The sequence below is a fragment of the Misgurnus anguillicaudatus genome, chromosome 5 (assembly GCF_027580225.2).
Source record: "Misgurnus anguillicaudatus chromosome 5, ASM2758022v2, whole genome shotgun sequence".
Classification (NCBI taxonomy): domain Eukaryota; kingdom Metazoa; phylum Chordata; class Actinopteri; order Cypriniformes; family Cobitidae; genus Misgurnus; species Misgurnus anguillicaudatus.
In genome coordinates this window covers 13919965-13944803 of record NC_073341.2, presented here as the reverse complement: position 1 = coordinate 13944803, position 24839 = coordinate 13919965, and the positions used below count along the sequence as shown (strand labels likewise).

Below are 24839 nucleotides of genomic sequence, written 5' to 3'. Positions count from 1 at the left end.
AACAAGACTTTTCTAAACAGAATCTAGTAGTCTAGAGTTTTTTCTTTAAAATGATGTGAAAATCATTCTGCCTTCTCATTCACATAAAACAACATATTGATTTAGAAATTGGAAGACACTTTTTGTTTAGAGGGGCTGTATGCCAGAAGGATTGATTGTCAGCTAGCAAACAAAGACTCGCATAATGAGCTGCATAATGAGCCTTTAGGCACCAATGTGAGAGCGAAATACAGTAAAGAAAGTGAGGAGGACAAATAAATGTATACATGTTTGTTTTTGGTTTATTAAGAAGTTTACAATATAATCAAAATAGAAATGAAGGTCAGTAGGACATTTTCAGTTTATTTGGAAACAAACCCTATTTAAAAACTTAACTTGTTTAAACTAAGAAACTAAGGAGCTTTTTACACCTGGTCACTTCATGCGTTTTCTCTGATCGGATAGCTATCTGATCGTAAAAAGACGTTTCGAGACGGTTTAAATCCGATCACTTAAACCACTTCAGGAGATGGTCTAGGACGCATTTCAGACGAAACTAGAGAAGTGTAAATGCATCTGGTTGATGAAACCACATCTTTCAGCGCATAACTCCTCCCAAATCTAAGCACGTCACTCGCAAGTAAGCTGGAAGAGCGCCAAACAAACAATGACAACACGCTTATTGCTTTATGGAGTGTTGACAGCGGGTAAAAAACCTTCCTAGAATCAATAAAAGTTTGTCTAATGACAAACTCAAATGATATTAAAAAAAATAAAACATTAAGAGAGAGTTTTGTGAATGCTTTTCCTATCATGGACCTGTACATTAAATCACTGCGTTGTCACTCTCATGCTCCACTGTACTGCGAGCTTCAGCTTATGCCGAGCAAGGAGACGCGCGTCCCGTGCCCTACAGTACAACATACAGTAAGTGCTGCATATTGTTGCATAAACGTCATCTTAAGTTTTTTAAGGCAGAGTAATAAATAATGTATTTGCATTTTGGGCGGGGGTAAAAGATCGAATTCATATCCGTTTTGCCAAGGCGCATTTATGTGGCCAAATGTAAATGGACCAGTTTTAACAAATCAGATAGCTATCCGATCAGAGAAAACACATGAAGTGACCAGGTTTAAAAAGGCCCTGATAAACAACAGAGCTGTAAACTTCATGTGGCTTATGTTACCATATAACTTTATGTCCAAAAAGTCTGAATATGTTTTTCCACTTCATAGTTTTGTACTGATGAGAGGGATGCAGACCTGTAAGAGAGTTATAAACAGCTTTTAGCATAAATTGTCCAAAGAAATACCACATAAGCTTAACGTTACATAAATACTGTAACTGATGGGTAAATATCACTGATAGCACTACATTCTGATAAACTTTCATGTACATAAACTAAATTCAGAACATCTCAGATAAACATCTGCAGTGATTAGTTTTATAAAAAGCTGTTTTCAGATGACTGTTTTCAGATTTCCATTCCCTTATCGTCTAGCTTCTGTTTATAACGCGTTTCTGTAAGCGCGTATGAACAAACACATTGCATGTGGCGACCATGTGCGCGAGTACTCGCATCTCCACCTAAACAACGCGGTGCTCATAAAAACGTGTCGCGTGTAAAGCACAATATATGGAATTGCATTGCATGTAAACAATGGAATCATATTACAACACTCACTTAAGTTGCCATGAACGATACGAAAGTGAATTACTGTGTCTAACACTGAACAGCATTTAAAAGTTATCCGCCATTATGTGAGATCATGCGTCCTCGTTTGTAAACAATCATGTAAACAATATATCGAATCATATTACAGCACACACTTAAAAGACCTTGCAGTGCAGCCTTACTCAAAGTTGCCATGAAGGATACGAAAGTGAATTACTGTGTTTAACACTGTATGGCATGTAACATTTATCCGCCATTACATGAGATCACGCATCCTCGTTTGTAAACAATGCAAACGTTTTTCAATCCGAAGCATGCAGTCTGCTGAGGTCGCTTGTGTAGGCTGAACTGCACAAGCATATTACATGATAGCAAATATAAATGAGGATAAATTAACTGTTAAGTTACTTACTTCAAATATCCTCCTCCAGTGCGTCTTCCATTGTTCTTCTTCTTAGGTAATGTTACAGAAACGCTTCTCTTCCTCAATGTCCAGACATAATGAAGATCTTCCTCACGTGTGTGTATAAAGTTTATCATCCAAACATGCGGTAAAGTCTTTAAATCTGATAAAACTTTACGCTTTGTTATGGTTTAAACTGCTATTACCACGTCAACAGCGGGTCCCGTCTGTGGGCGTGACCGCATTAAAGATAATTAAGTCAGCCAGGAAAAACGGTACTCTCTTTACTTCAATGCAGATTATATAAACAGGCAATATTTGTTTTCGATTATAATTAGCTTGTTTAAAAGTAGACATTTCAGGCTTTCTTTGGATATGTGTATCATGTTTGTGTGACGAGTATTCGCGGAGTTTCAATTAATTGTTGTAACGTGTTTTGAGAGACAGCTGGTGGAGACAGAAATGTCTGGATGCGCACCCTGTTTATTTTCTTTATTTGACAAAAACACAAAGATCTCTTGTTATTGTGAATGTACACTAATTAAAGAGGACCCTTCACAGTTTCAAATGATGTCAAACACGTAAGTGTATGATTATTAATGATGGAGTATTTTAAGTTGATTCTGCTATGATAAGGAAAAACACATCACAACGCGGTGCCGCGTTTTTGGACCCCTGGGGGTTAAGAGGAGCCTCGCCTAGCCTCTGAAGGAAGTGACTTGTAAGGACTAATCCTGCCAAGGAAGTATCCTTGACATTGAGAAACGGCCCCAATGTGGAGGCTCATGGCTTTGCTTATTGGGTCATGTGCCTCCGGTGTCTTGTCTCTTGCCCCCCCCTCTCTCCTGCTTATTAGTAATCATTGGTTTTCTCCCATCACCTGTTCCCCCTCGTTATCTTGTTTGGTTTTTTCTATATAATGTCATTGTGTCCTTAGTTCTGTGCAGGTTTATTTTGTATTGTCTGCGTGATCCCGTCATGTCTATTCCAGTCAAGAAATCTAGTCTAGTTTATCTGTCTAGTTGTGAGTCTAGTTTAGTGTTTAGTCTTTGTCAAGCTCTTGTTTAATGTGTTTACATCCTTGTGGGCTTTTGTTTTTATGTCACATAATAAAAGTGTTTTCTGTTAAACTCCGACATCCTTCTGCACTTGGGTTCTCTCTGCTGTTCTTGACAATATGATCCTAACACATTTCTTTTCAGCTACAACAATTTAAACATTGATTGTGAACTTTACTTCAAAAATTTGAGACAATCGGTTTCCCAAGTTTTTTTGAGGTAAAGTCAACAAGTGCAGAATGAATTTCACCAATGTCCACTAGGTAGAGATCTCGCTCCTGTAATTTAAACACATTTAACGTCTAAAAATATCAAAACGTTCAAAACTGTCATATAAGACTGAATATGTATAAGGCTATGTATATAAATTAAAAGTTAACTCTCAGTCTCAAGAACGCACAAACTAAAAACAAATAGAATCTCGAATGCAGAAGCAGAAATTGATGCTACTTGAAGCATATCAAGTTCACTATTGAATCGTTCGTACAGTTTCACTTCTGATTTATGTGCACTTTACTGACCCGAACCCTATAGGCCCTGTCCCAAATGGCACACTCCGGACTTGTGGACTTCCTCAGAGTTCACACTTTGATGACATCATGTAGTGCAGACCTTAGGGACCCTTGACACAAGTCCAAAAGGCCACACAGAGTCATTTTAGGACAGACTCAAGCATCCCGCCGGTGCGCTGTCAAAGTCTGTTACCCCTATGTTCCCCTGTTTCTTAGTGTTTTCATCTTCTTCTTTCCTAGCGTTTGTCCCGTCTTGGCGCGGGGTCCGCTTCGTTGAGTTGATATTGCCATTTGATGCGACTGCTGAGGCACTCCAAATCGACGCGTCGCTCCGCCTGACACTTGGAGACCTTCACCGTTAGCCAGGAGTATCCTATTTCCGGCCGGCATCGCTTGGAGGTGGTGATAGGATTTCGCCGGCCCTTCTTAGTGTTTTCATCATGTTCCGTTTATTAGTAAATGGCATTACGGAATACATGATATTTTGTTTTTTAGTTTATCCCATTCAAATCTAATCTTTTGAAATAAATTATAAACGTAAAGTGATTAAAATGCTATAAGAAACACTACACTAAAGGAAAACATAGAGAGAACAGACTTCGATAGAACACCAGAGAGAAGTGGTGAACTCCTCCCATCCATCGTCTGATTGCTCTTTTCGCAAGGACTTCTGGTTTGATAAAGTGTTAGGAGCCTGCAGCAGTGCAGGCTTTGCCTAAGTCCGCATCAAGTGTCCAAAGGGGGCACTGATGAGCACACTTCAGAGCTTAAAAATGACAGATGGGACACCCTCCGGACTCGTAGACTAAGCAAGCACGCACAATTTAAGACCACGAGACTGAAAGTCCACATGAAGTGCGCCATTTGGGACAGGGCCATAGCATTGTTCTGAACAACGTTTACGGAATGTAAGAACTAGACTCAAATCTGCCAATAAGGCTCCCAGTTAAGGCTTGCAGGATTTTCCTTGTTCATCACAGATTTATATTGAGAAAAACATAGAAAGCTGTTTAGTTTGGCCAGATAGAGGCGCTTAGTTCAATCAATGGATAACATACAAGGCAACCAAGCCGTCCTCACTTTACAACTTAAAGTCAGTGGTGTAGACAGTGCAGGGTATATGAAGTATACCCACTTCTTTATTAGATGACATGGGTATACCCACTTCTAAATTCTAAACACTGATTAATAATATTTATTTCATAATGATCCGGGAGGGATTTGGGTGGACCAATCACTGCTTGGAAACAACACACATTGTTCAAAGCACTATATAAAAATGAATTGATAAATGAATTATTTTATTATTATTATTATTATTATTATTATGATATCTTAAACTTTGCATATATCATCATTTTGAACATCAATGGATTAACTAGCACAATTTGAATTTATATAATAAGTGTAAATAATTTAATTGCCTTCATAGCTTCATGTGTATGATGTTGAAAAGACCGCAAATGTTTTCATATAACTATAACATTAAAACCATATTATAGGCACACTTTTAATAGTTCAATAGCCTATTCCTTAAGTATGTAGTAGCCAAGACAGGCGTTTACGCCTTACTCCTTGACTGCATCAGAGCCAAATAGGGCATTTTAAAATAAAATTACATTATCGGCAAATCGGCTTTTAAAACTGCGATGTCGACGATCGGCAAAATGCTTAATATCGATGTCGAAAATCGACCAGATCGATAAGTGTTCGACCCCTATTACAGAATGCAGCTTTGATGACGATGAGGTCAATGTTTCGTTTCTGAAGCTGCTGAAAGAGCATGTCGATGTGTGAAATAGAGAAAAAATCCTCCAGGATCCTCACAAACCCTCCTGCTTCTCTCACAGTCACATAACCGCGTGACATAAAAGTGTGCTTTTAAGTGTTATGTAGGCAATGCTTTTGAATTGGTGAAACTGTCCATGTATGTGTTAAGGAGGAGGACCAGCACCTAAGCCACTGAGCCACATTGCATTGGTGGTGTATAGTGTCATTGGGTCAGACACCAACATAACAGGCATTAAGGGTACAACCGATCCGGCAATGCAGCTGCTAAAGGAAATAGAGGGGTAGGCTATGTTTATGCAATGATTGGAATACTTGTACATTTTGGTGATATTTAATGAAAGACATACAATATCATTATGTGCAAATCAAACACCCACACAAAAACTGTGTTCCCAAATTATATGATGTTTTAACAGGCTACAATTTATGTTACAGGCCAAATGGAAACCCAGGTCCTTAAGATGCAAGTCATCTTCCTCTTCCAGCACCTCTTCCTCTTCCAGCACCTCTTCCTCTTACTGCATCTCTTCCTCTTCTAGCTTCCTCTTTCTCAATCCCATCACCTGCCTCCTCCCTCAGGCCTGCTGCTTGTGCATGGCCATCACCCCTGGAAGAAAAGATGATGAAAATGTGTGTGTTAAAATGGCAGAAAAGGGTCCTTGATGCAAAAGAGAAGCTAATACAATTAAAGCCTGAATATTACACTGTAAAGATTGCAAAAATGCAAAGGGAATTAATACACCTCAATTGAGCAAAAATGTGTCTTAACTCATTTGTGCATATTTGATTATTTACCCAAAGTGTGTATGGACAAAGTGATCACTGAATGCCAGTCCACATTGTTCCACTTCATGAACAAATTGGTTGTGTTCATTGTCATCATCATCAAACTCATCACAATCTCCTGTCTATGGTATGTTCCTTTGCCGGCACAGGTTGTGAAGAAGCGCACACAGTGATCACTTAACATGTCTTCTCTGGACTAAGGCGGATTTCACTATGTAAATCTGGAAACGTTGCTTTAGCTGTCCAATCCCCCTTTCCACAACACTGTCTTCTTGTGTGCTCTAAAACATACACCAAGGAACAGTAAACATTATTGATTTAACCAACAACACCAAGAGATACCACTATAATTTGTAATAAGGTGCCAAAATTCAATTTTGTTGTGCTATTGAATTTTGGCACCTAAATAATATTGCCAACATGTGCACTTACCTATTGTAATTTAACTGTGGTCCCACTTGTGGATGGCGGTAAGGTGTAAGGAGCCACGATTCACAGGGATAGTCACTGTCCTCACCAAGTGACATCCAGCTGGCACATGACGTCTCTCAAACAGTTGTCTCAAACCACTATCAATCAATATGCTTTAGTCATGAGTGGATCCAGGCCACTTTGCAGCAACATCGATTATTGTGAAGTTTGCATCAAACACAATCTGGGTATTGATTGAAGAGTGGGTTTACTTTCTATTCACAAACACGTCCTCATCATAACGCGGTGCAATTATTTTAATATGTGTCCCATCTATAGCACCGACCACTCCGGGCACACCACCAATATCCATAAAGCTGTATTTGTTTCTTTGGAGATGGCGAATGTCCATAGGGAAACTTATGAACTGTCGAATAACACAGGGTCTACAGAGTGCATTGATGGTTTGGTGGATGGATCTGCTTACCAATGGCTGAGATATCACTAGATCTTCTGCATTGCACAATTGCAATTTCACCCTTGCCAGGTAGCAGCATGTTATCAAACATTTAAATTCAGCACTGATTGGGTTGTTGCGATTAGTTGGCGCTGTTATTGCATCCCTCACAATACAATCAGTATTCCCTCACGGTTAAGGCGGTATTTTTGTAACAACTCTGTGTCATTGAGTGTCTCCCAACACACTTCATCGCACATCCATTGTACGATCCTTTGTGAATAGGTCTTAGTGAGTTAGGAGTCCTCTCGACTTCTTTTAAGCTGTCCCAGACTTAGGTTTTACTTTTAGGGCTAAAATGCTTTGTGAATTACTCTTAGTGAAAAAAATTAGGAGTCCTAAAGTTAGGAGTGACACGCCCATTATTTTTAGGAGTTGCTCCTAAATTCGCCAGTTAGGAGCTACTTTTCTTTGTGAATACGGCCCCAGAGCTCCATTGGTTAGATAGCGTGGGCACCCTTTCTTAGTGCCCGAGCATAAAACTACACATTTATGATCATATATGTGGCACATATATGAAGCTGGCAGACAAAAAGTGAGGTACCTAAACCAGAGTTCGCAGAAATGGAAGTCAGTGACTTGATCGGAACAGAGTTTTCCTTATTTCCCAGGGGTTTCGTAATGCACAAGCTTGTATGATACTCCGTGTCACTCCCGCTTGCAGCATGGTATCCCAGGTCACAGTACGCCAACTCCAGCTATTGAGACACCTGTTGACTCGTGCTTCAGCTGCGTCACTCCCCATACCAACATCATCACCAAAATCCAATGACACAAAGCAAAGGAGATAAGTGTGGTGATCACAGCCAGACAATAATGTACCACCACCAAAAGTGCGTACCTGTAGGATAGCTGGGTCCGACATGCAATCTACTAGACCAGCACAACATCGGTCCTGGTGAACCTGGTAAAGTACCTGCAAGAAGACGAAAGCTGATCAGGCATTCTGAATCTCTTTTTATTGGCTGCTGACTGATGCTCAAACCTTTTCTTCCTCCAACTGCAAAAATAACAAATATTTTGGATAATACATTAACAACTTAATGAATTATTTAGCTATTTATTTATTTTGTATAATGCCTGAACTACACCTTAATGTAAACTATATTTGTTTCATTAAGAGATCTCTCATCTGTTGCAATTCAGTAGAATGCATGCCTGACATGAGGAAAAGTAGCTACATTTTTTGGTTCTTTTACACTCCTGCATTGTTACATCTTCAACCTCCTCAGTGGAACTGTCACTCTCATCCTCACTCTTTGTATCAACCTCTCTTGGCAGGTTGACAAAAACTTCATCATTTGTCTCAGAATCTATAGAATTTATTTGTATCTGCTTTATAACTCACATCCCCTCTCCTCTGCTCCCATTCCTTTTACCGTAAAATGAGGAAGTTGTGAAGCCCTGAAAGAAAATATACAGTTAAAATGCTAAAATATATTTCTTTCTTTTTTAAGAAAAATATTTGTACTTACCACAAAAGCTGACTGTTCTTCACCACCGACGGCCATGTTGGGTTTAGGTTAGGCTGACTCATTGATCACAGAACACCACTTTGCGTGTATTTTTATTGATTTAACTAAAGCATTTGATACAGTGGACCTTAACATTTTGTTAGATAAGCTAAGCAGTGTTGGCCTATCAGACAATGTAGTCTTGTGGTTTAGCCTAATGCTTATTTAAAGGGAGGAACTCAGTGTGTGCAAGTGGAAGGTATTAAATCAGACTCAATGGAAGTTGGTATGGGAGTCCCCCAAGGATCTGTATGGGGGCCATTATTATTTACTATATATAATTGTCTAGAAGTAAATATTGAAAAAACAAGGTTCCACTTTTATGCAGGTGAGACTGTCGTCTATTGTTCTCCTCTTAAACAACAAAAAGCTCTGGATGATTTACAGTCAGCATTTGATATTATTCAAGCAATGTTTTTTACTTTAAAGTTGGTCTTAAATGTCGCTTCGCGTCGGGTCCTGATCACACTGTCGGGGCTTATTTCCCGATAACTACCGGCTGCCTCTACATTATCCCTTACTTAGACAGTGGCAACGCGGAACAAAAAACACATTTTTTTTAGAGGGACTGCTTAAAGCGGAACACAACAGTATCGTAAAACATGCAAGGCAAGTTGTATTTTTGAGGATTACTTTTGTTATTGTACAACTACATTGCTCTTGGTCAATTCAAAATGTTAATAAACCCTCAAACCTGAACATTTAAGTAGTAAAAGTTAAGTTTTGGCTTTCTTAAAAAAATATTTTTATGTGCACCGTTATTAGGCAACTATTAGTGTGCAGAATTATTATGCAACTACATGAAAAAGATTTTCCCATCTCACTTGTTTTTTATTACCTGTTAAAGTGAGAATAATAAACAAACTCTAAATTTACAAATAAACATTTCTGAAATTTAAAAAAAAGAAAACCCTCATTGACCCATATAGCCACCCTTCTTAACCGATTCTTCACTTTACTCCCATCTGGCTGCAGATATAAGGTACTGAACTGGAAAAAGGCCCATATCAAAAAAAGTTTTGTCCCTACAGCTATCATAGCACTAAATAAGAGTATGTAGATTTCACTGGTATCACTGTATATTGCCCATGTCATGTTTATTCTTGTCTAGATGTCTATGTTTTCCATATGTTTTTCTGGACTATATGTGTGAGGATGTTTTTTTTTGTTATCTGTCGTGTGTAGGAAGAGGGTTTATATGTTATCTGTTGTATAAGTGGGAATAAGGGTTTATTTGTCATCTGCTATATAAGGGTGTATTAGTTGTAATGTATGCTGTCCTGGACAACCTGACTGTGTGAAAACAATTATCTGGGGACAATAAAGAATCTAATCTAAATCTTTTCGATAACAGTCACAAGGCTTCCATTCAAAGAGTCAGTTTCTTGATCTGGTCTGAACCAACATTTTGTGCAGACGCAACGCAACCACAGCCTCCCAGACACTGTTCAGAGATGTTTACCGTTTACCTTCACTGTAAATGTCCTGCTTAAGAAGGGCCCAAAAGTTCTCAATAGGGTTTAAGTCAGGTGAAGAAGGGGGCCATGTCATTAGTTTTTCATCTTTTAGGCCTTTACTGGCCAGCCATGCAGTGGAGTACTTTGATGCATGTGAAGGTGTGTGGTCTTGCATAAAAATCAGTCTTCTTGAAAGATGCAAACTTTTTCCTGTACCACTGCTTGAAGCTATCCCTGAGGTACGAGAGTTTTTCTCCTTACTAGAAAGACTGTATGTCTTCACATCTGGGTCATATGTGCATCAAAAATGGCTTAGTATACAGAAAGAGATCTACCCAGGTGCACTGGCTAGAGAGCTTCAGAGGCCAAGTGACACTCACTGGGCATGTCGATATATGGCTCTACATACTATTATGGATAGATTCTGCAAGACATAGTCCAAGAACACAGTGGTGACAGATGTGATGAGGATAGAGGTCTGCTTGCGCAGATAGATTTACAGTTCATGTGTGCCTTGTTACCCTCCATAAAGTGTTTGGAGAAGGAACATTTTTATCAGATATGCTACAGTCTTCATCACTTGATATGTCAAAGGCTATTGATTTAGTTGATTCTTTAGTTCAGACTTTGAATGACTACAGGGATGAGTCATTTTTTGATGACCTATGGAGTAAAGTGTTGAACATAGCTAAGCAATGTGATACTGCAATAAAGCCCCCTGCAAAACGAACAAAAAAGCTAAGCTCTAAATTTAATGCAGATTGTGTCCTCAGTACAGTGGGTCAGAGGTCAGATTCAGAGCGAGAAAAAGATAGTTTTCATACAACTCTTTTCTACCCTGTTTTAGATCAGATGCTTAATGAGCTTAACAGAAGGTTTTCTAGCAAAACCTGTGAAATAGTGTCTGACATCCAAAATCTAAACCCTACAAGTGTGTTTCTCAAAGTCCCTTTTTCCATTTGCTAGACTGTATGAATCAAATATTGAGGACTTGGGGTATGAACTACATCAGTTTAAAAGAATTTTAGATAGGAAAATATAGAGTGGCATGCAGAAACCCTAGTAGAGCTGGCATTATTCATTGAACCTCATAAAGAAGTTTCATTTGAGCTTTTTAAACTATGCAAGATAGCTGTTTTAATCCCTGTTAGTACTGCTGCTTGTGAACTGAGTTGTTCTGCACTAAATCTCAGGTCCACAATGTCAGATGACAGATTAAGCAATTTAGGTGTTCTAAGTATTGAGTCAAGGAGGGCAAAGGCCTTAAATGTAGATGAATTTGCTGATCTTTTTGCAATAAACCACAAAAATCGCAGAATACAGTTAATGTGACTGATTCGGAATATGTAATGCAAATGTAATGCCAGCTTGGCCCCCCGGTTGAAATGGTCTAGAACCGCCACGGCAATCAAACAGAAAAGGAAATCTGCATTTAACTTCTTATATTATAGGGCATTTATCAAACCACATTATTTAATTACCTAGTTCGTTCATAAAAAATATTAATAATGATTCATAATTATTATATTATATAAAAAGTGTTTCTAAGTCATTAATAAAAACATATTTATGCTCTCTATTTTTTTTTCTTTTTATGACTATACATTGTACATTTTAAAGACTATCAGACTATCAGTTTGAGATAAATATAGAATACTGAAATCATAATTGAATTACATTATGTTGTTTTAAACCCCAAATCCTTTTCTTAAAACATTTTTCATTAAAATAATATTTAGTTATTTGTAATATTACGCCACTTAAACTACTTAGATTTTTTTACAAAGTAGCTAGCTACTTTTTATAGTAACTTGTAGTGTAGCTAACTACTTTTTCAGATGTGTAGCTTGGCTGTAGTTTAACTACTTTTACTAATAAGTAGCTTGTAGCTTAGTTAACTAAAGTTTCAAAGTAGCTTTCCCAACACTGTAGACAAGCATCATTTCCTAGCTGGTCCATGCTGGTTTAGCTGATGGTATTTTTCAGCAGGGTGTACAAAACCAATAACAAATACAGAACAATGCAAACAAGGAATGAAATCACACATTTTACATTTCACACATTTTACACATTTAAAAAAAGCATTTTTATACAGAATGCATGATTTATGCTTAAATGGCACACATATTAAAATTTGCAGTTTTAATGGGATTCAATAGGGACATTTATGTCCTTAAGTATCTGAGGCATTTAAAATGAAAACATTTATGAAAGCAAAAATAAAGATAAATATACATGCTTTCATCAAAATGTTTGCATTAACACAGCCAACATGACAAAAAAAATTGAAAAGTACCAAAATGTCTTGGTGAGCACATGAGGGTTAAATGTGTTTATGAATGCGTACAGTAAAGTCTAGCTACTTTAATCAGAGCTCAATTTAACCCATAACCTGTCCCAGAATTCCTCATGCTTCTCAGTGTCCATTGGCCAGTCCAGATAGGTCCTAGTTTTTATCTGCCGGGCCAACCTGTGATGGTAGGATAGCAAGCGAGAGGGGATTTTTTCTAAGAAGACCAAGATAAGAATGTCCCTCTGTTCTACCTGGAGCCGGTAGGTGCCCAGCTGCATCTCCAAAGTACACCAGGTGCTACGGAGGAAGTTACGGCTGACAAGACAAAGAGTTCGGCGGCTTGCATAGATGCTGTCTGTGATGTTTTCCACAATGTCTTGCCCCAACTGAAAGTCCCGACCGTGTAAACAGAGACGTAAGAACGGAGGGCCACGCTGCTCCAAGTTGGGAAGAAGTTTTTCCATGACCCAGCGCTCATCCTTACTGCTGTAGGAAATAAAAACATCGTAGCGGTACTGCCGTTTGGCATCCATACGCAACGCTTCTCTGAACCATCCGCTGGCAATATAATAGAGCGGCATTATGTATTTCCCTACAAACTGATATGACAATGATACAAACATAAACAAATATAACAAAGCAGAAGTTGAGGCGAAGAGCACAAATTCAATATCAAATGAACAGTTCTCCTGTGTGTAATGAACAAAGTTCAGATGGTCAACTTCATTCTTAGTTAAACATTGAAGTTCATTCATGGTAGGCACAATCACAGAAACCTGAACCTGCCTGTTGTTCATCATCCATGAGATCAGCCAAGCATTATCACAACTGCAGTATAATCGCAACTCCTCGAGTCTGAGATATTTTAAACTAGTAAGCTGTTCAACAAAGGTTTGAAGAATCTTTACATCATTATATGATTTAAAAAACATAAATGTCAGCGCCTTTAGGTCCTTTGTCAGACTTCCATCCAGAAAGAAAATTCTGCAGTTTGCCAAGATCAGGGTTCGTAATTTTGTCAAGTTGTGAAACATTATTGGCACATTTGGCTGCTTTGACAAATCAATGTTTTCCAGCTTTAGGTTTTTTAAATGAACAAGCTGATTTATTACTGCCAAGTCACCAATGTTGTCTGAAAACATTGATCTGAATTCCAGACTAACAACTGATTTAACATATTTCCCAATAAACTCCTTTCCACAGATGACAAAATCTGCATTTATTTGAAGTGTGACTACAGATGTCAAGAGTGGACTGTCACAATCCTCAACTGTGACATATTGACCTTTGATTTGGAGGTCAAGACTTTGATTCAGTGTAATATTACCAATGATCAAGCGCATTGGTCTCAAGCCTGAACTAATAGACACATGACTCAGATTATACGGGACACTTCCGAATATATCAGATAAATGCAGCTTGACCTGTGACATGTTAGGTGAAAACTTTAAATCTCCCAGAAGAAGTGTGCGAAGGTTAATAAGATGTCCAAATGAATTTGATTTAATTTGAATGATAGGGTTTTCTTGAAGATTTAGGACCATTAGTTCATACAGACCACTGAATGTGTCTTGATAAATGTAAGATAACTTGTTCTTTAAGAGGTTTAATTCTTTTAGTTTGTCTAATCCACTGAAAGCAAAATCTTCTATGCTGGAAATATTACTTGAAATTAAACCCAAACGCTCAAGATTTGTGAAACACATGAACTGGTTAGAAATTATCTCACTTATGTTAGTTGCGTGTAGACGCAAAAAAGACAGCTGCTCGACTAACTGTGGATTGGACAAACAAAGAGATTTAAAATCATTTGAACTGAGCATATGTTCACTTACACAGATTGTTAAGAGATTGCTGAAAAACTGAAAGATCAAATTTACATCTAAAGGTACAATTTTAAAAATTCTAAATAGATTGAGAGAAATGTGTGCAACTTCCTTACAATCTTCAGAGATATTTGTAGATATAGCTGGCAAGTTAATAGTCTGGTAACTAACATCTATAGATTTAGTATAATATAACTTTGCTGCGTAACACAACTCATCAATGTTAAGTACATCCACATGAAAATTCAAGCTATAAATTTGATTTACTCCAGTCATAGAAAGATCTTTGAGAAAATCTGATCTGAAACCACAATCCAGAGAAGATAAATATCCCAAAACGCTCAAAGCCCCTTCATCTATGTGCTCTATTGATCCTAAACTCAAAGAGACGTCTTCAATATTGTGTACAGTAGATATGTAACTGTTAGAGATGTTGTAAATGGAGCAGTTTGGGAACTGAAGACTATTAAAAACTTGCTCATCAAGATAAAACATTTTTAGTGATTTTAAATTTCCCAGTCGACACAGAATCTCAGACAGATCTTTTAAACACACATTGTACATGCCTAAAATCTGTAGCTGAGGAATTGCATCAAAAACATTTGGTGCCATTAATGACAAACTGTATTGTGAAAGAAACAATGTTTTAAGTGAAGGAAGACCACTGAAATCAACAGCTACTTCACAACAGCCTCCCCTAAAGGTGGAATACAATAACCGCAATGATTTTAACTTTAACAATCCAGTAAAAGCTTTTGGAGAGATCTTGGAAAAACATCCAACAATTTGAAGGTATTCCAGAAAAGAAAAGCGTGAAAATGAATCTGGAACCAAGACACCAATATACTCATAATCCATATCAATGCAGAGGTTCAGTAAATTTGATGGAAGTCTTCGGAGATCCTCTTTAATATCGGTGACCTGAGTGCAGGATGCACTGTTTGGTTTTCCATTACATGACGTGTCAACAGGAAATTCTTCCAAATCATCGTAAAAGATACATTTCCCAGCAGACCAAGAAAATACACATGAAGTCCTTAGAAACAATAAAAAGAATGTGAACAGATGAATCATCTTCAATTCCTGGGTGATTTTTATTCAGCTCAAGTTTAATCTTCTGTTGTGATTCTGTTGTCTCATCTCAGTGTCGCCGCTTTGTATCTGAATGTCAGTGTACGATTATTTATATTTAATTTATTTAAGTATACTTCCTTTATTTGTGACAAGACAGCATAGATGCAAGTTTTTTCTCAGTTGCCTTATTTGTCTTGAACAAAATGTTAACCCTTTGTGGTCTGAGGGGGTTTTAGGCCTGGAGAAGTTTTGACCTGCCCTGCCACACTGTAAAAAAGTTGGTTCAACTTAAAAATATAAGTTACCTGGTTGCCTTACAATTTTGAGTTAATTCTACTCAAAAATATTATTTGACACAACAAATATTACATCCCTTTTTTTAGTTAATTTATATTTTTAAGTTGGATTAACTAACATTTTTACAGTATATTTAAACATAAAAACATAACTATGGCAAAAGTCTTATTACACTTTATTCAGCACAAACTGTGCTACCATAATATGTGAGCAATATGTAAGTACACTTGTATTTTTGAGTGAATAATGTTTATGTGTAGTTATTCAAAAAGCAACAAAATTTGAGTCTCTGAGACAAAACCCTTACTAAACATGTTTTAACAAGACTTTGAGCAACTGTTTTATACTGCACAACAATATATTGATATATTGAGCGCTCTCTTAACACTGGAACCCATCATACTGTTGAGTCAGTGTTTTTTTTATTCGGAGTCAGGCGATGACACACAGCCCTCTCACATGTCATCAGCTTATTGCTTAGTTGATCTGTAACGCGCGCATCAGAAGGTTTTTACGAAGGCAGATGAAGGTGAGTGGTCGCGCAATTAACATCTCTCTTTTGAGCCGAAGTGAACAATGCCCCAGCCGGGTTGCAGAGGTGGGTTGCAAATGACTTCAAATGTTTTTGTGTGTAACATAATTTGTCCCATGTGATGTCTTTTGTATTTATAGTGAATGTTTTAAAGCTCACGTAACACACGCTGTTTCTGCATTTCTGATGTTAATCTGGAGTACCTATAGGGTAGTATGACATCCTTTATATCTCTGAAGAGTCTTTAGTTTAATCAGATTTATAAAAGATTAGCTTTACCAAATCTTTCCAATAACGTACGAAAAAATGAAGAAGGAGGAGTTATACCGCGGGAGGAGCGAGTACGAGTCATGCAACACTATACAACACTGTTTTAACTTATGATTCACTACATGTTCGTGGCATTTATATAATATACACGCGCCTATTTCCAACCTAAGACAGAAGTCTTACTTACCGCATGCAACTCGTCATGACCCGGTTCTGAAAATCCACCGCATCAAACACACACGCAAAACTCCGCTGCTACCCCAGATAATAAACTATATCCATTGTTTCCATAAGGCTGGATGTCTTCTCCTTACATCAAAAAACACACTTCTTGTTGTGCCATTGTTGACTTTTGAAATTAAACAAAGCTGAGTGGCGTGATAAGCTGTTAGCAAGCTCTAGCGTCTCCCGCTGACTGACGGGTGGGCGGGGTTTTCCGGGGGAAGTTTTCCGGTAGAAGCCCATATAAAGAAGTGATACGTATCGAAAACCCCTGAAACGTCAGTTAGAACTGTAATCGAAAAAAACTAGCCGAAACTTGTACGAACCCTGGCGAAGTGCTTTCGGCACAGAAATACTCTGTAACAAGTCCAACTGCTGTTTTGACACTTTGCCTACGTTTAGCATGAGGAAACAACTCTATAACTGTTTTAATAAGTCAGAATGCTTGAAATACCATCTCAGTTGCGGGTACTAACATCTGATGCGCTTGAGTTCAGCACCACAGACATCGCAGATGAAAATGCGGAGTGTGAAATTCCATAAAATGAAAGTTTACAAGAAGATTTGAAACACCTGATGTGACTTCTCCTGGTGACTCCTCTTTTCTCCAGCAAATTAAACATAGCATGGCTTGGTAAACAATATTTTTGAAAAATATGTTCCTCTGGCATTCCAAATAAACTGTGATACGTGTGGATAAAATCCTCTCCCTTCTACCATGAGTTTTCTTATCCCTGTTATTCATCAACTGCCTCAACAACAACTGCAGACATTTCTAATGCCAAGTTGTTTCAGACATGCTTTTCCGGTGTTAAATAATAGCACAAATACCAATAATTTCAAACTAAATTTTAACTCTTTCCCCGCCTTTGACAAGTTAACTTGTCAATTAAGAGAAAACGCTTCCCTGCCAATGACAAGTTTTTCCAATAATCCGCAAAACCACTATTATCCACAAGATTTCCCAACTTATGCAACCAGGAAGCAACCCCTCCCCTCAAACTGTTCAAATGCAGCGTGTGTTGATCATCGCTCTGAATAGGACTTCAGACTATCAGAAGTCTTTCACAAAAATTGAATTATCTCAGCTTTTTGCTCAAAATGTTGTATTTATGAAGAAACCTACCCATATTTGAGAGATAATAAAAAGAGAACAAATGAAGGTAGGATGAAACTGTTTTGGGTTTAAAAGCAGAGGGTTTGTTCTTTCATTTGATATATTGTATGTTTATATATTTAAAGAAGAAAATCTTCTGGAAGGCATTAAACTTTTGTGAAAATCATAAAAAATGCTGGCACTGACTGGCAACTTTTTTTTAAAACGCTGTCGGGGGAAAAAGTTAATATTCTCTCCCATTATTGTTGCATCTGAAAAGAAACCATCTACAAATGGATATGCAAAAACAACCCCTTTCATTGCTAATTATTTAGTAAGTCCCATCAGTCGTTATTTAACGCCAAAAGAATAATAAGTAAATTTGTCCCTTAATGTTTTAAAAGTGCGACAAGTTTTAGTGATAAAAGGTTTGCTTATTTGCAGATGTATATTATATTATGCGTATATGTATCAGGGCTCTCAAGTTTTATCAAAAGTTTGGAGTGAGATTTCATCTGTTAGGGGAGGAGCCACTTAAATATTTGCAGCAGCGACCCCTCGGCCCCAACCAATTCTCTCAGGTTTTTGGTAGCAGTTAAATTTAATATATTGTTTATAATTGATTAGCACAAATAGAAATTATAACAGTTGGGAAATCTAATTAAAGACAAAGTCATAGAAATTAAATACATTGTTTTATTTCAAAAATACAAATATATAAAAAATTGCCCCAAATGAGCCAACTGAACAGCAACATTGCAGAACTTGCCCTGAGCATACTTACACTACAAGGTGTGTTTGTGTGAGCATGTGTGAGAGAGTACATTTGGTTTATGAATGTTTTATATTGTAAGTGTTTGTTGCATGTTTTGAGGCCTTGATTACAGAGGTAGGCGGCTCCCACTTAAAGCACTGTGGTTCAATGCTTGCCATTTTCACCATCATGATGGAAGAGAGTGTTCCATCCAGAGCCAAACTATTCCTAGTTTTGGTTTTGTTCAAACCAACCATGGAAAACACTCTCTCTGCATCTGCAGTTGAGTGGGGAAGAACTAAAACCAGTTTGGCAATCTTGGACAGCCTTCCAAATCTGCTTAATCCAGTCACCTTTAAAAAAGTTATCAAAGAGGCCTAATTACTAATATGTTGATTAAGTAAATGTCAAAGGGTGTAGAATATCTCTTACCCTGTTCTTTACTGATGTCATATTTCCCCAAAAACCCTCACTGTCACAAGTGGATGGGTCTTGGGGCATAGTGATGTCCATCAATTGATATTCGAGGAACTCCTCACTAAGTTGATCATGCTCTTGGGGTCCCTGGTATGGAAGCAATTCAGCAAACCTAAAACAAAAATATGCACTGAACTGTTTAAGATATAGTGGGAGAAACAACAGGGTTTGTTTAGTGACCATCAAAACTTATCAATCCATTCAAAATGTTTAAAAAAGGAATACAGGAAATAAAAAAAGAAAAATAAATAAGGAAACCCTTACCTGTCAACAAAGTATAAGGCATCTTCAATGCCACACTCAGTGTTGCCAGATTGGGCGGGTTCCTGCCCAATTGGGCGGTTTTGAATTTGATTGTGCGGGTAAAAATTGGCTTGGGCGGTTGTGCAAAAATTGGGCTGGTTTGGGATCAGTTGGGCGGGTTTGAAACGTGCATTTTATAGGCTTATTATTTAACAAAAAACCCAAATGTGCATGTATTTCATGACGTTACTAAACACACGCCCACTGCATGTGTTTGTGTTGACGCCACGCCGATGATGAGTCCGCGTTTAGCCAATCACAAGTGATAGCAGCCAGCCAGCTCTCTCAGCGGGAAATCAAGATGTTACAGATAGGAGTTGGAGAGTGACCCATGCCTGAATCAAATGGATAATGCCTTTTAAATCGGAAAATAGCACTGCAAATTCTGCAACACGGACTCCGGATTGCAACGTATAAGTTGCTTGTCACACATCGGCCGTGTCTCAATGCGAATGCTGCAGCCTCCGGAGGTCGCATTTCTAGGCTCCATATACGTCATCGACTGTCTTGTTTTAGAATATTAACAGTTATAAAGTTGACTTTTATTCTTAGTTAATAGTAAATTGTTGTAATATGCTTATACCTTGCGAATGTAATGGTCAGTTAAATAAAATAAACCAGGCTTGATGACGTATGCACCCTGCATACGCGACCTCCGCAGGCTGCAGCTGGAGTGAGAAACGGACATCAATTACACGTGTTTGAGCCGTGGATGAATTATCGGAGCATTTCAGGTGAACAGAACCAAATGTTCGGCTGTCATTTAGTCAATTGTGGAACCATGAATTTCAGCCAGACTGTACATAGTTCTGAAAAGTTCAGATGTTCACAGTGTTCTTCAGCTTCCTTGCAAGTTAACGCACAACCAACAGCCCATTATTATTGTTCTGCATTTACTGCTTAAGGTAAGCCTATTTACGATCTCTCTCTCACACACACCTATTTATCAAGAGTAAAAATACATTATTAATAATAATATAAATAGATAAAAAACGTTATTAACGAATTGGGTATTTGAATAATCATAAAACACTTAAATATACGCTGTAAAAGTGCATTGTGCGTGTGGGCGAGGGAGCATAATGTAGCTGTTAACAAGTTATGTCATTTTGCTAGTGTGGTTCTGTTCTGGTGTCGCTAGCTATAGTATGTTACATTAAGTGTGTAAGTTAAAATAACTAAATGCTAATCAAATTAAACCAAAATGTTGACTTTAATATTTTGGGCGGTTTTTTGTGCGTTTGGGCGGGTTTTGGAACACTTTTGGGCTGGAAACCATCAACTCTATCTGGCAACACTGGCCACACTCTGTCCTCTGCTGGACATCCACAAATCTGGCATGCTTGAGTAGTGCCTCTCTCAGGGGTAGTTTTTCTAGTGCATATTCCACCGCCCTCACTAGAAACGCCAGTGCTGCCTTTTGGAACCTCTGCACATGTTGAGGTGTTACATCTCCTGTATCAAGGAGCCGGTTGAGCGTAGCCCTAGTTGTAAATCCAACATTCAGCTTTTCTCCTACCCGTGATAAAGCAGTAGGAAGTATGAACAAGTAAATTATTAAGAATTAAGAAGAAAAACAATTGCTAACTTGAATAGCTCTCTTTAGGTATATCCCATCACAATGATAAAATAAACTCTCTCTTTGTGGTCAGTAAGTGGAAGGAGTGTATGTATCTGCTTGTGAAACTTGGGATCATTACCTGGCAGTTGGTTTGCTGGGTCCTTGTAGTGGATGTCATGCAAATCTCGACACTGTAGTGCTACTGGCTTTAGAAACCTTGAGCACAACTTGCGAACAAATTTTGTCATCTACAAAGTTGTATTTCAGAAAAGATTTTTTAAATACCATGCTGCTACTAAAAAAATGGCAGAAGCATATGCCAACCCTCCCATTTTACCTCTTCATGGAGAAGAAAGATGGATGACCTCTCTCTCTGGAGGAGGAGGTTCAAGGTGGAGAAGGCTGGCAATGTAGCCTGATAAAAGAGGAGGTACACTTCCGTTAGTGGGTTGGAAAATGCATCCATCAGCCTTCGGAACCTTGGTTGTTTCTCATCTGTGAATAACGAAGTACAGGTTATGCATACTACATATCTTTACATTTCATTCTATTGTTATAATCTTGTATTAGTGTCAGTGAAGTATGCAGCCTACTTAAAGACTTGAAGTAGCTGATGAGTGGCTCATACTGCCGCAGAATTCGAGTCACACAGCTCTCCAGGCTCAACCATCGAATGGAAACATGTTGTAACATTTCCATATATTCATTCCCATGGAAGTCACAAAATTCTGAGGTGAAAATATAGAATCCTAAATATGAATTCAATGAAAATATTATGCATTTCCTTTGTACTACACTTTTGCTGGTTAAAGGAGCATTTCACCCATGGACAAATTAATCTTTATTAAAAGTGGATCATATTTGTAGTTGAAATGTAACATAAATTTCGAATTTGGTGCCTATTTGACCAAGAAAAGGAGTGTTTGTAGTCTCGCCCCCTCTACAAAGATATAGGACTTCCTTCTTTCAATGATGCAAAATGACAATTTTTACATCATTGAAAGGAAGTGCAACACTGAAATCCATATTTCTCCTGTCTCAAGGGAAACAGAGGGAATGATGCATGACCATTCAAAAACATGACTGGGTTTCTAACTATACAAAGCTTAATGCAAATGGGTGAAGTGTCCCTTTAAATCACAAACCTGATAGGTATCCTTTACGGTTGGTACTTCCCCTAAACCAGTATCCAACATCCACACACAGATCCTCTGGATCAAATCCAGATACCTGCATGAAACATGATCATTTATTCACGTTCCATTTTGCTTACAGATACTTTCAATATAGCACATAAACTATTTTACATGGCATTAAAGGGATAGTTCACTTTAAAATGAAAATTCTGTCATCATTTACTCATCCTCATATTGTTCAAACCTGTATGAATTTATTATTTCTGATGAACACAAAAGAACATTTTTTTGAGAAATTATGGTAAACACACAGCAGATATTCCATATTCCATTGACTTCCATAGTAGGAATAAAAAAATATGATGGAATGTAATGGGTACCATCAACTTTGTGCTTACCATCATTTATCAAAAGATTTTCTTCATCATTTTTCACAATACTTACCAAATACAAAAATATTTTTTCACTACTATGGAAGTCAATGGTCACTATCTGCTGTGTGTTTACCATCATTTCTCACAATATCTTCTTTTGTGTTCATCAGAAAAAAAGAAATTCATACACTTTTGAACAACATGAGGATGAGTGAATGATGACAGAATTTTAATTTTAAAGTGATCTATCTGTTTAAACGGATATGTCAGGAAAAGCATATATGATCACACTTACTTCCAAAAACCTCTGCCCAGCATGTTTGGCCGTGTTGTGAATTATGTGGCAGGGGCACCCATGGATGTAAATGTTTCCATTTTCATTCAAAATTCTTGATGCAATAGAATTTTTTGCTCCTGTATTCACTGGTGCATTATCAATAGACAGACTTACACAGTTTCCCCATGGTATGACATTTTTCTGCAAGGCCTCATTTATCTTTTGATAAATCACTTCAGCTGTGCCACAGTTACGGCCACTGGTGGTGCACATATCCAAAAACCTATGGACAACTTTGCTAGTGTCCCTATCATATATCCGCACAGTGAGTGGGTTCATCTTCTCTTGTCCTGCAATGATAATGTGCATGTTTTACATAATTAAAACTACACATCAGGCTGAAGTTGAGTGTGTATTCTGTAAAGAAATGGATGCCGGAAAATGCAGGAGGTGTACAAACATACTGTATCAAATGTCAAAGTAATACCTGTATCATTTGACCCATCTGTGATCAATGTAAAAGGATTTTCCCTCATCTTTGTCACCAACTCATTTCTAAAATGCGGTACCACTGCTTCATTGATAATGCATGTTGCTTTGGTGCTCGCACACTTGAAATTCTGTGCAGTGGTGGAATCTTTAAAGCACTCCTTCAACAGCGGGCTGAAATGATCTGCTACTGCAAATGGCACATTATGTTGGACCATTGCAACAGCCACCTTTACCTCAGCTCTCCTTGTCTGCAACAGAAAGGGTTAATTAATGCACTAAATCAAGCATTCTGTGCAACATTTGTTTTATATGTTTAAAATAACTTACAATGTTAACAAAAATCAGCTAACACCACCTGTTTTTTTTCATATGTACCTTGGCCTCTTGTGCTATCATACCACCAACAGAAGCTGGAGCATAAAACTGTGCAATGCCACTTGTTGACTGAAGTGCCTGTTCTTTGGCCTTTACTTTTAATGTGCCTGTTTACATCTGTCACACCTTGATGGGCACATGAGCTCTCCTGTCTGCAAACAGAGCACCAGTAGTAGGAGCTGGTGGTGCCTAGGGTAATGAATGGCCATTTGGCTGACCACTCACTTTTAAAAGTACACCTATAGGTGGCTGCTCCACTTAATGCTTTCTTCTTTCCTGTGTTGTCCACAGACTCATCCACTGTCTCATCTATGATATCTTCGATTGTGTTCTCTCTTGTCTCTTCTACATTCTTCCCTACTGTTTCCCTTGCAGTCTCTGCCACCACCTCTTCAGCTATATTCTCTCTGTTCTCTTCTGATTTCTTCCCTACTGTTTTTCTTGTAGTCTCTGCCAACACATCTTCCACTGTCTCCTCTGATCTGGCAACCTTTATAGGGGGCTGACCCTTTGGTGCCCAGAATGAAAAAATACTTCTTTGCTTTTTCCCTGACATCTTTTAAACAGATAAATGCAATGATTAATGTATACATTGGCAGGATATAAACATTACTAAAATAAAAGCCAGAGTATAGCTGAATAGCTAAAAAGAGTATGAATAAAGTATAATTTGAAAATAATGAAATAAATGAAAATGAAATATCTTGTCCTTTCCATTCCCAGGTGAAAAAAATACTATAGTAATTTATAGTAAATACTATAGTGTTTTTGACCCATACTATAGTAATGTACTTGAATTAATTTGTTGTGGTAATTCTATAGTTGCTGTGATAACATAACAACTATAGTAATATAAACGTATTACTTTATCCAATACTGTACTACATTGTCTACAACTATAGGGTATAATATACTAGAATATACACTACAGATTACTGTAGTATAAACTAAAGAATACTAACGTTAGAGTATTTATTACAGTTTATCAGTTCACTACTATAGTTAATACAGAGTATGTTGTAGCAATCATTAACAAAGTGTTGTAAATACTATAATATACTAAAATTTACTATACTATTAGTATGGTTCAAAAACACTATAGTATTTCCTATAATATTTTTCACCTGGGATTGTTTCAGGTAGCCTCTAGTGTTTAGTACTTTCCTAAAGTTAAAGCTAATTCTGATTGCAAAGCAGTTCGATTTTTTTAATCAATAATAATTTACCTCGGCTATATTTCCCAACAACAGTTTTTATTATCTTTGATCACATTTTTGTGATGTCATCCAAGAATCGTAAAATCAAATTGCTATAAAAAAGAATGCGTTACCTACCGTTTTCATCGGATTCTTCTCTTCCAACTGCCACTTCGTCTGT

At 37.7% G+C, this 24839-nt stretch overlaps 2 protein-coding genes and 1 long non-coding RNA gene across 3 annotated transcripts; all 3 read right to left on the bottom strand.

The window, feature by feature from the left end:
* Window positions 1-5737: 5737 nt before the first annotated feature.
* Window positions 5738-6465, bottom strand: LOC129413493 (uncharacterized). Its single transcript, XR_008633959.2, has 2 exons — window positions 6214-6465; window positions 5738-6025 (listed from the first exon to the last, which is right to left on the bottom strand). It is a non-coding gene; the product is annotated as an uncharacterized lncRNA (long non-coding RNA).
* A 5762-nt stretch (window positions 6466-12227) lies between these two features.
* On the bottom strand, window positions 12228-15359 carry LOC129413488 (uncharacterized). The gene has a single exon (XM_055167184.2). It carries the CDS (start codon window positions 15294-15296, stop codon window positions 12468-12470), a length of 2829 nt encoding a protein of 942 aa, XP_055023159.2. The 5' UTR covers window positions 15297-15359; the 3' UTR covers window positions 12228-12467.
* Window positions 15360-18711: 3352 nt separating this feature from the next.
* LOC129413419 (zinc finger BED domain-containing protein 5-like) lies at window positions 18712-23463 on the bottom strand. Its single transcript, XM_073867374.1, has 10 exons — window positions 23083-23463; window positions 22614-22945; window positions 21954-22038; window positions 21402-21536; window positions 21146-21303; window positions 20948-21056; window positions 20524-20762; window positions 19209-19270; window positions 18900-19056; window positions 18712-18744 (listed from the first exon to the last, which is right to left on the bottom strand). Exons 1-10 carry the CDS (start codon window positions 23300-23302, stop codon window positions 18712-18714), a joined length of 1530 nt encoding a protein of 509 aa, XP_073723475.1. The 5' UTR covers window positions 23303-23463.
* Between the last annotated feature and the right edge of the window lie 1376 nt (window positions 23464-24839).